A 14,832-nucleotide genomic window follows, 5' to 3' on the forward strand; every position below is an offset into this window, starting at 1 on the left:
TAGAATATATGTATGTCGTATGCTGTATATGTACGTGTATTTGTATTGAACAATGGTATCGTTCTAGGTGACACTATTCTTCACTTTATGTGTACACTTCCCCATCGCTTTCACTATACCTTGTCCTAGGTATATGCCCAAACGTTGTCATGAAGAGATCGTTCTTGTAGCGAAAAGAACGCCTTTGTACACTTTCTTTATTTGAATATGTTATTGTCTTGATAGTTGAATAAAAAGTTATTAGGAATAATACAACGTAGGGTGACGAAAAAACATTCAAGTAAATACGCATTATTAGATATAATTCAAATAGTACTTGTCAAATCTCGATAAAATCGGTACACCCAGTGAAAAGTTATCCGATATAATATACATAACATAAGTTGACAAAAAAATAGTCAAGTAAATACGCATTTTTAGATATAACTCGAAAGTTACTTGTTAGATCGCAATTAAATTTAAACATCACATGACACATACCAAGATTTCGATTAAAACAAAAATCATTGAAATCGGTCCGGTCCACCCAATCAAAGGTTTTGAAGTAACATACTTGAAAAAACACACGAATTGAGAACTTCCTCCTTTTTTGAAAGTCAGTTAAAAAGGTACTTAAAGAGCATCTGCTATGTTAATGTGAACAATTAATGGATAAAACGTTACTCAGCTACACTGCATATTGGTTAATTCAAACATACAAGTAGGTTAACTTAAAACATTATTGACAAGAAAAGACAAATTTTGAACAAAGTAAGCAAAACATAAATATATATTTTATTCGAGTAAGTAACAAAAACAGGATCATAATATTTATAAAAAATAATTATTTTAATAATTGCATAATGATTTATTTATTAATAACACAATGGAAATACATTTATTAATATAATTTCATTAAATATTTGTAATTTATTCAATAATTTATTGACAATTTAATTAAATATTAAAACCCCCAAATGTTTTTTCCGTCGCCTGTTCTCTCTGATCTCGCCTTGATCATGGCATCAGACGCTGTCTTGAGGTCGTAAGCCCATCCCAGCCACGCGAAAAAATCGATGAATAAAGTTGTAAAATTCAGAGCGCTGTTACCCAGTTCCGCTGTCTTGTAATCCCATGGAAAGACATGGTGATAATTATGGAAACCCTCACCGAAAACTAAAAGTGAAACCCATGAACTCTGCGTAGGTTTTATGGTTTTGTCGTAAGGTTTAGTGCCGTATAAATGGGCTACACTGTTGACTGAAAATGCACAGTGTAGATTAATAAAATAACGTAAGACAGTAATATGCCAAGCTGTGTTCAATGTTTCGCCGAAGAAGTACATCGGTATGACTGTTGGCAGTAAGAAGCACACAGTTCCTATAAAGGGAATTGCGTATCTGAAAAAAAAACCGAAAAATCATTTAACCTAACCGAGAAAATTACCTAGATTAAAAATGACCTAACCTAGAAATCAGAGTCTGCTCGTCCTAAAGAGAGCTGGTGCAATGCACTCACATTAAAATTACATAAGTAATCTTAAATCTATATTTCTTTATATTACATACTATTCTTACATTACATTTTTTCTATTCTGCTATGTCTATACAATTATATCACGTACATTTGGCTTTAAGTTGTAACGAGTTGAACGCCAGTGATTGCGTTCCTCACGTAGGAAAAAAAGTTTGGTAGATTCCTAGCACTGTATTCAATGAGTGCGAAAAAGACAAGTCGACGAGTGAAGTAATACATTTCGAAATTTTAAACAATTTGTGTTAAAAATGGAACAATACAGTGTATCTTTTAATATACAGCGAGAAAAGACTCTCAAAATGCACCTCGAACTGAATTTGTAATTACTACTTACTAAAAAATATAGTACGAAAACTAAATCTTCTACGCGTGTTTGTAATGTGTGGATGTGAAGAAAGAAATAAATGATTTTGTTTTCCGAGTCTGGTGTTTGTAACTCGCGCGACCAGTGGTGGTGATCTGCATGGACGGAATGGATTTTCTATACAAATAAAATAAATGGTAAGCTCTGATTTTTCATTTATTTTTTTTTGTATACACCCATCAAAAAATGTCACAAGCCGCCTCTGCTAGAAATGATTTCTGGGGTCTATATGTAGATATGTATATTCACCGACACAACAATAAACTTTAAATAGTAACAGAATTATTAAAATTGGTTATGAAGCTTGGACTGACCCTGATTCACACAGGGCAGTTACTTACCTTCTCTGAAACATAAGTACGGGATTTGCATAAATGTCCGACATGTCGAGAAACTTTCCACGCTTCTTCACCTCCTCGTGTTTTCTCACTAACATCCAGCCTATGTGGGCGAAAAAGAAGCCTCGCGTTGGATTGTATGGATCAGCGTCCGTGTCGCTGTATCTGATAAAACAATAACACATTAGTCCTACAAGCCTGTAATATTTGTGAAACAATAAATCTTACACTTTTTCGAACTACTAGTCTTGTTATCGGTCGAGGGAAATAATAAAAATAGCAATAAATTCGTTGTATAGAGATAAATTTCTGATATAATTGTAATACAATAAATAAATTTAAAACCGATAGCTAAGTAGAATTGCAGTTTTGTCATCAAATTGTGTAAAACTACAAATATTATCAGTTCACTCTGACAGAATAGTCAATTCAGTGAATCAAGAATTTCAATTCAGAGAGTTTTCACTCCAGGTCACGTATATTCCAGCGCCCACCTGTCATGTGACGCACACGTCTATTGTTGTTACGTGTATCATGCCACTGCAACTAAAAATAATTGATTCTATGAACTGGGTCAGTTAATTTGGACGTGTAGTGGATGATTCCATTTCTGTTGTTGACATAATTCTCCCATTGGCTTCATTTTCGAAGTTGTTTTTGGCCTCAACGTGTGTAATTTTAAAAACGCAACCAGCGATTAATATTAATCTCGGCATGACTTGTTTATAATTTAGGTCTTATCCAAATTGAAACCGTGACTAACCAACCAGGAGCTCAACTTTAAGTCCTACTGGAGTAGGTCTAGCCCTGCTTGTGACTGGGGCAAAACAATTACACTGACTTCACTCGAAGATCCAGATTTGTTATCCTCCTTAGCGTTAGTAAACAGTGGTGGGGTCAATAAACTTCTCAGCCTTACCCAGCGATGAAAATGAATGGTTTTTTTAAATCAATCATAGATTTATGTCTGCTTTGTGGTTACGATTGTAAAGAATATAGAACCTCCTTTATTTCCGTGTGTGTCGTAAGAAACTACTAACGGAAAGCACATTCCACTACCACCTTAGAACTTAAAAAGCCGACCGATGGCGGTATAACCATCCAACCGCTGGTTTTGAAATACATAGGCCAAAGACGGGCAGCAGCATCTTCGGTGTGACAAAGCCAGCCCTGCGGTCACCAACCCGCCTGCCCAGCGTGGTGACTATAGGCATTGACATAGTCACCACGCACATGAGTTCACGCTATTTTTGGCGCGAACTTGTGGAGGCCTATGTCCAGCAGTAGACTGCGATAGGCTGAAATGATGATAATGATGATATGGATTTAAATACTCAGTGTCACTTAGTCGGAAATCCAATCCATTACCTCAATATATCTAGCAAATATGACATCGCTGCAAGAATTCAGGACAGACTAGGTCTCGGTAGAGTCAAAAGCTTTCTTGTAGTCCACAAAATGTCAATCACAGCAGCTGAATGTATCCTTCAGTCTTCTGTATATGGTTTTGGTCCATAGTAGTAGTCATTTCGAAAAATAATCAGACTCCTTGATTGACACCTTCGAGGTAGTACCCAGACAGTTGGCAATTTTAAATAACTTCCTCTAAGCTTTTTAAGTAAGGGTGTATGTACCTTTCAGGATCTCAGCTGTAATTTACCAACCTCCAAGTGTCCCTTTTTTATATGGAAAAGTGCCGTATTACTCTCGCCGACTTTAAAATATGCTCAGCTCAGCCTATTGCAGTCCACTTCTGGACATAGGCCTCCCCAAGTTCGCGCCAGACATCTTGGTTTTCCTCATCCAGCCTACACCGGCAATCTTACGTAGATCGTCGGTCCTTCAAGACTATGTTCCATAAAATATACCGAATCTCGTAGATGTCGATAAATCCGAACAGATGAGAAAACAATTTTTTTCTCGAAATCCAAGAAAACACGTTACTCATATCTGTTTTAAAATATATCTTTTTCCATTGTTTTAGTGTAAGCTACTCAAGAAAGAAATACGTTTGCGTGGCTACTCCGGGAGCGCTTTGAAGATTCTTAAGCACAAAATATTTTAAGTGTTTGCTTCTTCAGGCTAAATATGTCGTATGATGATATCTCAAAAGATCCACCGTGTTTACCATATTGTCGATCATCTCTTTCACATAGTTAGTGCTTTAATATAAATCGAATCGATTTTTCGATGTTACTTGGGGACATTTAGAATAGCATAGACCGGATATTATTTACTATGTCAAGCGATTCCATTCGGTTCTAAAGTGGACTGCCAATGCATTGTAACGAACGATGCATTGAGAAATCTTTAACTTGACAATCATTTCACCGATTCTATTTATCATTTTATTTTAGTATTCTGATATATTATAAATAATATTTACTTAATAATAAATAACATTTTATTTACTTAATAAAAATTTTGCAATTTCTGGCGTTTGACAGTTCACCAGACAGGATAATGTCTATTGAATTAAAGATTGTCCTGTCTGGCCAGGTTGATATAGATTAAGAGAACTTACTTGTGATGCATTCGATGGTCCCGCACCCAATCGACTACAGTATTTTGAAATGCGAAAGTACTCATGATCATTAATATTATTTGCAAGGGCCGTTTCGCTTTGTAAGCTTTATGCGTCCATAGACGATGTGATCCAGCCGTTATACCGAGAGTAGATATAATAAATATTATACAATCTAAAATAGAAAATAGGATTAAGAATAATATTTAAGTAAATAATATAATAGCTGCGATTTAAAGCAAGATATTATACAATGTATGTAACACATATGAAAAAATAGTATTTGCGTTAATGAATATTTTGTATTCAAAGTAAAAAATATTGATGAAATAGAAGATTAAAAAAATTGAGCTGTGACGTGACGGCTGGCAGATGAAAGGTTTAATAAACATTTATCTAATACTACTAAACGAGCAATTCTTGTATATGTATATATATACATATATCTATAGAATCTGAATCTCGGAAACGGCTCTAACGATTTTCATGAAATTTAATATGCAGGGGATTTCAGGGGAGATAAATAAATCTAGCTAGGATTCATTTTTAGAAAATGTTGTTTTATCCCAGTTTTTTCAGACAATGAAAAAAATGGCTACAATATCGTTAGAATACGAAGGTAAATTTCGGATTCGTCAATAAATAAGTACTAGCTCAGGTGGGAAATCGGCCGGTCGCAATAAACCGAAAAGATCACACCGGTTCAAATCCTCAAATTTCCAGATCGATTATTGTTTTTTTTTTCTAATTGCACTCATCATTACATCATTACAGCCTATACAGTCCACTGCTGGACATAGGCCTCCACAAGTTTACGCCAAAAATAACGTGAACAATTAATCTAATTGCACTCGTTATTTTTTATTTAAATAGCCAGTTATTATTTTTTATTATTATGTCGGTAAAATCGAAAAATATTATTCATATTTTATCATTATTATTTTTTTTATTATTTGTTTAATTTTCATTTTTTATAATTACTTATATATTTATTATTATTGTCAGTAAAAAAAATATTATTCATATTTTATAAATATGTAATTCGTATTTAAAAATGATTTCCAAAAAACAGATTTACTAAAAATACCGAGCTAAGCTTGGTCACCCAGGTACTTTTCTTTATATACAAAAAAATTTTATGCTAAAATTTCATTAAAATCGCCACATCGAATCATATCTTTAAAATCGCGAAATCAGGATAAACTTTGTTTTGTACAGTAGATACATCTTAATCTTCACAGCCTGAACCATTCTTACGAACTAGATCAGGTTGTATAGTTTAGTTATTTTGGCCAATGGATAACTAGTAGGTACCTATCTTATTATTCGCAAAGATTACTTACGAAATATAACAGTTTTCCAGGTAGCAACTGTGCACAAGAGGTATAACCCGTACAAAGCCGCTATATGGCCGTAACCGAAGGTCATCAGGTTAAACTTAACGACTTCATATTTTCGTGGTGCTGCTTGAGGCGCAACCAGCTTTTCGAAATGGACCTCTTCGTTTACAGGTTCCTCTGTAATGGTGTCCGTTTTTGAGACTGTCATGATTTTATCTGCGGAATAATGAAATGCATATAAATAAAAATAAATCGCGGATTTGTAATTCCGAACGACTGCTCTAAATCGGATGGTTCTTTTGTGTTCGCTATTGTTAGGACTGGATTTGTGTAAAAGAAAATTAAAAAAAAAACGAATTATTCAAAAAAACAATATATAATAGTGACACGAAGTTAAGAAGGGTCAGATATTTCTATAAATTCGTCGGCTCTACAAGAATCACATTTCAACTACACTTTGCATGCAATACAACACTTTAAAAACATATTTGTATGTTTATTACAACATATTCACTGATATGTTTATTATAATTAACAAGTCTACATAGCTTTGAGAACAATACTCCAGTCAATTTTGGCTTTATATGCGGAAAAATTCCTAGTGAACTGAACTTTTGTATAATACGCCTTTATTACGGCATTTTAATGAAGATGGAAAAATCGACATTGATATCGTCCTGGCTAAAAAAGTTATAAAGGTCAAAAGGTCACGAAAATCAGTTTTTCGCGAATATCGCGCGACCTGTTGCACGGAGGTACATTGAGGTCATCATAAAAATTGTTTGTCGTGAAATTATCTACAAAAAATGTTTTCAGCATTTTCCTTAAAATTAACCGTTTTCGGAGTAGAGCGCTGAGAAAGCGACTACATTATGACGATGCACTCGTTTCCTTGCCACTTTCGAGGTAGAATGAGAGGCGCGTTTTTTTTTTACATGTTTTACGTAGGCATAACCCATGATATGTAATAAGAGGTTTTTTTATTATTTAAGAGTGAATATTTTTTTATTACAATCTGAAAAATACAGAAAAAACGAACTATGTAGTATATAATTTTTTTTTTTCATTCATTGTCGATATTTTGTTTCTATATTATTAATAGTTGCTAAAAACGTCGAGTTGACTTATTCCTATATTTAAAGCGACATCTTTATAATTTAAAACTATTTAATTATATTTAAACTAAGTGATAGGCTGAAATGATGAATGAATGATAATTTAAAACATGACTGGCCACGGCAATGTCCACAAACATTTGAACATCTTAATCCAACGATTTTTGCATCCACATTTGCCGTCACAACTTTTTGTACAATTACAAGTTTGTGTTCAGTAGATCATCTGCTGGTGCTAATAAAGTTGTTATTGACTTTAATATATTATTTTTTAATTCCCAACCCCACTGTTCTGAATCAATTTGTATTCCTAGCTAAGTTTGTATTTGATAATACACTCGATAAATATGCTGTTGAGCTGCTGAAGAAGTATGTGGCAATAATAGAAATTTCACAGCTGTGCTTTGTCTTATTAGTTAAGCAAAACTACAATGTCTGTACCGTCTTTAACACACTGGAATATAGGCCAGTGCAGGTCGTTTGTATCATGTAAAGTAGATTTTACTAAATTCCTAAGCCTCTATAATATGAATATATTTTTCATAAAACGCCCAAGTATTAAATAGAAGTTTTTAAGACACCTAAACACATGAATAAAAAGCAATAGAGTTTACGCCTTGGTGAACGAGATACAATACCGTGTGTGAGTGCGTTCTAGTCGCTTTCTCAGCGCTCTATTCCGAAAACGGTTAATTTTACAGATAAATGTATAAAGCATTTTTTGTAGACAATTTTACAACAACATTTTTATACTGGCTTCTATTGACCTCCGAGCAATAGGTCGCGAGATATTCGCGAAAAACTAATTTTTCGTGACCTTTTGACTTTTATAACTTTTCAGCCGGCACAATATCAATGTCAATGTCGATTTTCCACATCTTCATTACAACGTCGTAATAAAGGTGTATACAAAAATTCAGCTCTTTAGAAATTTCTCGCAGACTGGGGTTTAAAATGCCTAAAATGAATGGACTAAAAGGATATCTCTATATAAACATAAAATGAACAAATGAAACTCAGACGTGGATTATCGGTTCGTGGGACCTTTTTAAGCTTACAATACTACAACATATAAAATTCCCTTAGCAACTAGTTTGTATACACCTGAGCACGATATATATTTGTAACAAAAACACTTAAAATCTAAGTGCTTATGTTCAGCCAAATAAAAACAGCAAAAATTTATTTATAAAATTAGGCTTCAAAGCACTTTTGAAACGTCATTGCACAAATTAAAATTATATTCAACTTTACGGGTTCGATCCCCGCACATGACAAACATTTGTATTGGCCATACAGGTAGGTGTTTGCCGTGGTCTGGGTGTTTATGCAGTCCTAGTGGGTCTCCTCATCGTGCCTCGGAAAGCATGTCAAGTCGTCGGTCCCGGTTGTTATCATGTACACCTGATAGCGATCGTTACTCATAGTAGGGAATATATCCGCCAACCCGCATTGGAGCAGCGTGATGGATTAAGCTCTGATCCTTCTCCTACATGGGGAAAGAGGCCTATGCCCAGTAGTGGGATATTACAGGCTGAAGGTCGGCAAACAATCATACGAATCATCTGATGGTAAGCGAGCAAGTAAGCCTGCAACACCAGAAGCATAGAAAGCGCGTTGCCGACCCGATCCCCAATCCCCCCCCCCCCCCCCCACGAGCTCTGGTCGCCTTTACCACCAACAGGACTATAATAGTAATTTTTATGGAAAACGTATGCTTGAATATATTATTCCTTTCTTAATAAATGATCTGACATCGAATTAAAAAGAAAAATTAAAAAAAATAACTATAAAAAATACCTAAAAAACCTTTTTAAACCAGAAAGAGAGTGAAGTGACCGCATTTATTACTTTTATTATAATTATTTTTTTCCAATTATTTTTTTCCATTATCCATACAAATAAATAAAATTGGTGTTTGTTTGTAATATTAATATAACCGCTTTTTACTAAATGCTGGATGGATCAATATTCGGTACATATCCAAAATAACATTTTTTAAAATTTTTGTTTGTCTGTTTTTCTGTCTGTCTGTTTATTCCGGCTAAACTTTGAAACGGCTGGACCGATTTTGACGGGACTTTTGCTGGCAGATAGATGATGTAATAAGGAGTAACTTAGACTACTTTTATTTTAGACATTTATTTATTCTGTAGCTCTACGAACAGAACAATATTTTTTTTATTCCACGCGGACGAAGTCGCGGGTACAGCTAGTCTATATGTATAAAAATAAATGTTATCTGTATGTCCTTTATAGAATCGTAAACTATGAATTTGACCATCTCATGATTTTCAGCAAAGTGTTGTGCATGAGCCCACAAAGATTTCTTGAGTTAGTACGACCAAAAAAATAAAAAATAAACGTAGCAACGCGCGCAGGGTACAGCTAGTAATTTATATAATATTTTTTATTAATTTATAATACTTTAGAAACACGGGTTATTTTTTTTTTTGATGCACTGTTTATCACATAAAATGTATTTTTTTTCTGTAAAATAAGTAAATTGCATTGTATTATTAGTATTGTTTAACTGTTCACAGCTACTTTTCCTCCCGACCTTCCACTCGGATCGGTACTTACGCGGGCAAAACTACGACCTTTACCAATAATTACAAATTACTCACCCAGACGAATTCAACAATTCACGGTCAGATTTGTAATGACTGATGTTTCGCCTGTTAATGAAATATATGTATTCCTCACACGAATAATTAAGATTTTTACATGTCATGTTAACACTTTGTAACTTAGCGATGAATATTAATGTAAATTGTAAATTTTTATTACGTCTTATTAAATAAAAAACACGTATTTCCAATTTTCATTTTTTTTTAATAAATGCAGAAAAAAAAACAGATAGTGTTAGAGTACATAAAATAGGTAAAGCAAGTGGACTGTATTTAATGTAGAAATTAATGCGTATAAAGGCTTAGATAAATTGGATGTGAGCCTGGCGCGGTTAAACGTCAAAGTGACCGCTAGTAGGGGAGGGGCGCGCGGGGGAACGCACCACCAGCCGTATACGCAGCATGCCACCGCCCTGTACGCTGTACCGGTGCGCGATGTCGCGACCATACTCGTACTCCCGGGCCTTGAAGATCATGATCTTCAAAGTTGTTTAGCTGGAAGAGGACAGAGATTGTTAAAACTTCGAATTATAGGGCCTTTCTTTGTTTGTACTTCGGCAACTCTGCAAATTCCGTCACTGCCCTTCATCAGCTTTATTACTCTTCCCATAGACCAAAGCAATGGTGGTGCACTGGCATCCCTGATCAGGACTATGTCTCCAATTTCCAGTTTCCCAGAAGATGCGTGCCATTTCTGTTTCTGTTCAAGTTGATGTATATATTCATGTGTATAGCGGTTCCAAAAATGCTGTCTTAGCTTCTCTTTTCTCTGAAAGCGTTGAAGTCTATTAATGTTTACGTCTTGAAGTGGGGGATAAGGACCAGACATGAGCGGTTGTCCAATAAGGAAGTGGGCTGGTGTTAAAAAGGTAAGGTCTAAAGGGTCGATGGACAAAGGTTGAAGAGGTCTTGAATTGAGGATCGCTTCTATTTGATATAAACATGTTGAAAGTTCCTTATAAACTAGATGTAATTAATTTAAAATACGATGCAAAAGAGTTTCAATAGATTTAACTGCAGCCTCCCAAAAACCCGAAAGTGAGGCAAATATGGTGGTATAAAATTAAAATTAATACTAAGTTCGGCTACATTAGTTTGTACGTAAGCATTATTAAATTTTAAAAACCGTTTAAGATCATTACATGCTCCTACGAAGGTTGTACCATATCAGAATACATGTTTTGAGGTTTACCCCTCCTTGATATGAAACGATTGAACACAGCCGAATGCGTCCTTGCTAAGACCTGTCACGAGCTCTCAATGCACGGCCTTGACTGCAAAACAGATGAAAACACAAATATAAGACTTTTGCAATTAACAACCGCGTCCCTTTCGGTCAGCTATTAAAATTGGACCAGCGTAGTCGACTCCTGTGTTCAGGAAAGGAAATTCAAGATACATTCTTTCAGCTGGCAAGTTACCCATAATAGGTTGTTTTGATTTTGCGTTATGTCTTGTACATTGTACATCGAATGCAAGCAGAATTTCGCTAAAATTCTGCCACCCAATGACCAAAAATGATTTCTTATATTGCATAAAATTAATTGAGCGCCACCATGAAATAATTCTTTATCATTCAAAAATTATTTTAGTTAAATGATGTTTTGAGCACAATACTATGGGATGCTTAATTTCGTAAGTGTAAAATGATTTTTTCAACGTTCCACCAACTCGTATTAAATTATCTGAGTCTAAGGAAGGTGTAAGTTCTCGTAACCTTTTGGTATTGGTTTGGAAGCCATGAGTAATGCATATTCTTTCAGGGAACATTTCCTGCTGTGAATAATTGAGAAGACGTTTTTGTGCCATTTGTAATTCTGAAGAAGATAAAAAATTATTAAATTTATTTCGGCAATTAAAAATGAATCTATGAATGTATGCTAATACTCTTATTAATTTTTTAAAATTTGAAATTTGATGAACTAATTGATGTAATGAATTCCTATTATTTATTGATGAATTATTATTATTATGTATGTGATGCGTAAGCTCTGGAAGTGAAATTTTATTAAAATTTAGAGTAGAAGGAATATGAAATTCTGATGTATGTAGAAAGTCAGGGCCTCTCCACCAAAGTGCGGAAGCGCTGAGGAAGTCAGCATTCACCCCCCGAGAAGCTAAGTCAGGGTTTAGTTTAGACTACACATAACTCCATTTTATACAACTTGTGGTCTCTTTTATCTCATTTACTCTGTTTCTTACAAGTTGCTTAAGGGAACTTGACCCTGTTGAGAGCCAGCCCAAAACTATTGTAGAGTCGCACCAATAATAGCAATCAATTAACTCTATCATTAAGGATTTTACAACTATTTATAGAGTCTTGTAATAAATAAATAATAAATAGATAAACAACCTAATAAAGCGCCGCATAGCTCTAATCGAGGTATAGTTGTAGGTTTTAGTAGCGATACTTTATTTTTTGATATCAAAAGCAAACATGAATTAAGCCCTCTGGTAGAAATAGTTCTTACATAAACACACGCACCATAACCACGTTCTGAGGCGTCTGTGAGTACGTGTAGTTGCGCTTCTTGGGGATTATCTTGTCAAGTCTAACGTGGTATGTGGTAACGTGGAATTTAGATGACAGAGACAACTGATTATGCTAATGAATTTGTGTTTGATTTTAGGTGGTACTTCATCATCCCATCTACACTTTTGCAACCATAGGTGTTGTAGTAAAATTTTTGCCTGCACTATACGAGAGCCCACTAAGCCTAAAGGGTCAAAGACTTGACTGATCAATGAAAGAATGTTACGTCTTGTATATTGATGTTCAAAGGATTTTTTTTATTAAAAAATAAAAGTATCAACTAAAGTATCCCAGTATAATCCTAATGTTTTAGATGGTGAAGAGTCTAAATTTAGTTTTTCATTCGTACAATCGATACTAAAATTTAAACTTTCTAAAATTTTTTGCCTATTTGATTGCCACTTTCGTATGTTAAACTTTGCGGATTCTAGAGAAGATGCATCTGAAGATGCCATAGACTCCGAGAGAAGACTTCAAGGGGAGCGTCAGGACAAGGGCACAACGAGCTGCGGAGGCCACACCCACTGGGGACCAAGCTCCGCCCAGCGTGGGCCAAGCCCCGCCCACTGACCCCCGCATATCATGCCCCGCCCCCGACCACGCCCCCAGGCCCATCCTACTCGAATTCAGGCCCCACCCACTCGGATGCAGGGCCCGCCTACTCAGGCTCAGGCCCCGCCTACTCAAGCTCAGGCCCCTCCTACTCAGGCTCAGGCCCCGCCTACTCAGGCTCAGCCCCCCCCCATTCAGGCTCAGGCCCCGCCCACTCAGGCTCAGGCCCCACCCACTTTGTCTCAAGCCCCGCCCACTGGATCCTTAACCTTACCACGCCCACCAGCGACACCGTAGCTTCTACAGGCTCTCAAGTGGCTCTTCAATTAGGAAGTTTAATTAAATTAATGGAGCTGCAAAGGCCTGAAATTCATACTTTGCAAGAATCACAAGAGCAACAAAAGGCTGAAATTCGTAGTGCTTTGCAAGAATCACAAGAGCAAACAAGTTTCAAATTGCAAGAATCACAAGAGCAACAAAAGGCTGAAATTCGTAGTGCTTTGCAAGAATCACAAGAGCAAACAAGTTTCAAATTGCAAGAATCACAAGAGCAACAAAAGGCTGAAATTCGTAGTGCTTTGCAAGAATTACAAGAGCAGACAAGTTTCAAATTGCAAGAATTACAAGAACAACAAAAACAGCTCCAAGAAAAAACGCTTTGGGCTATAAAATATGTTAGTGACGCAGTGACTAAACTTCGAAAAGATGTCGACGTAGTGGAAGAACGAGCTACCGGGTTAGGATTGGATTTTGAAAATGTGAAAACCGGCCTCACTGAACTACAGAAGAGAGTAGTACGCCTTGAAACCATGGGAATTGCGATGTCTAGTGCAACTACCGGAGTGGCACAAGGACCAAAAGTGAAAATGCCTCCATACGACGGCACTACTTCGTAGAATGCTTATCGTCGACAATTCCAGGCTGTTGCTACTGCCAACGGATGGACGGAAGAACAATGCTTGACCGCTCTCACTGTTGCGCTCAGAGGGCAAGCTTTGTCGGTTCTGGAAGCACTGCCACATACAGTAAATGGGTTCCAAGACTTGATGAAGGCACTTGAATCCCGATACGGGGATCGACATCTGGAGCACGTGTTCCGTGTTGTGCACGTGTGCACAAGTTCAACGCCCAGGAGAAGGACTACAACAATGGGCGTTGGAAATCGAAGAACTCGTCAGGAAGTCATACCCAGGAGCCGACACCAAGATGGTAAACACGAATATTGTTCAAGCATTTGTCGACGGAATCAAAGACCTGGAGGTCAGAGCTGCAGTGAGGCTTCGTCACCATACCTCGATAAAGGAAGCATTGGCGCATGCTTTGGAGTTCGAGGCTGTTCGCCATGACATACGGCAGACCCATAGGATCCGGGTGGTCTCTGAGGAAGTCAAAGAGGTTAAGGCTCCTACGAAAAAAAGTGCTGGAGTTATGTGCTACAAGTGCGGCGAGTGCGGCTAGGCTTCGAACCCTAACACGTAACATTATTTTGTCTATAGTTTTTATAAATACAACCGGACAGAAGCCATCCCAGTTTAGAAGAATGCAACTTTGGATATAATGAACCATGAAATGATTGTAGAAATATCGACGATTGTAATCAATTGACGATTGTAGAAATTAATATGAAATGTTACTTTATTAAGTAGATAGAGGTACTGCTACATATTTGTAGCAGTACCTCTATATATGTAATATGAATATTATTTAAAAACTTAGGTATAGTATTGTATTTAAAACGTTAAAAAAATCCATAATTGAGGGTAGATATATAGGTAAATAAACTGCAAGTAAAATTTGTTTAATTTACGTATGTATATTAGTAATTTAAATATGCAATGATTATTATTATATGCCTTTATCTTATACTATTTAAACGAGCAATTCTTGCTCATTTCAATATATGATAATAATTATACTTTTT

At 36.0% G+C, this 14,832-nt stretch overlaps 2 protein-coding genes across 2 annotated transcripts in view; one reads left to right on the forward strand and one right to left on the reverse strand.

The window, feature by feature from the left end:
- Window positions 1–873: 873 nt before the first annotated feature.
- On the reverse strand, window positions 874–10,302 carry LOC123667014 (acyl-CoA Delta(11) desaturase-like). Its single transcript, XM_045601023.1, has 6 exons — window positions 10,210–10,302; window positions 7,638–7,716; window positions 6,085–6,297; window positions 4,742–4,916; window positions 2,221–2,382; window positions 874–1,379 (listed from the first exon to the last, which is right to left on the reverse strand). Exons 1-6 carry the CDS (start codon window positions 10,300–10,302, stop codon window positions 944–946), a joined length of 1,158 nt encoding a protein of 385 aa, XP_045456979.1. The 3' UTR covers window positions 874–943.
- Window positions 10,303–12,941: 2,639 nt separating this feature from the next.
- LOC123667015 (acyl-CoA Delta(11) desaturase-like) overlaps window positions 12,942–14,832 on the forward strand; it is a 33,864-nt gene continuing 31,973 nt past the window's right edge. The window contains exon 1 of the mRNA XM_045601024.1: window positions 12,942–13,120. Coding sequence (XP_045456980.1) covers window positions 12,942–13,120 — 179 coding nt within the window. The remainder of the gene's footprint in view (window positions 13,121–14,832) is intronic.

This window comes from Melitaea cinxia, chromosome 27 (assembly GCF_905220565.1).
Source record: "Melitaea cinxia chromosome 27, ilMelCinx1.1, whole genome shotgun sequence".
Classification (NCBI taxonomy): domain Eukaryota; kingdom Metazoa; phylum Arthropoda; class Insecta; order Lepidoptera; family Nymphalidae; genus Melitaea; species Melitaea cinxia.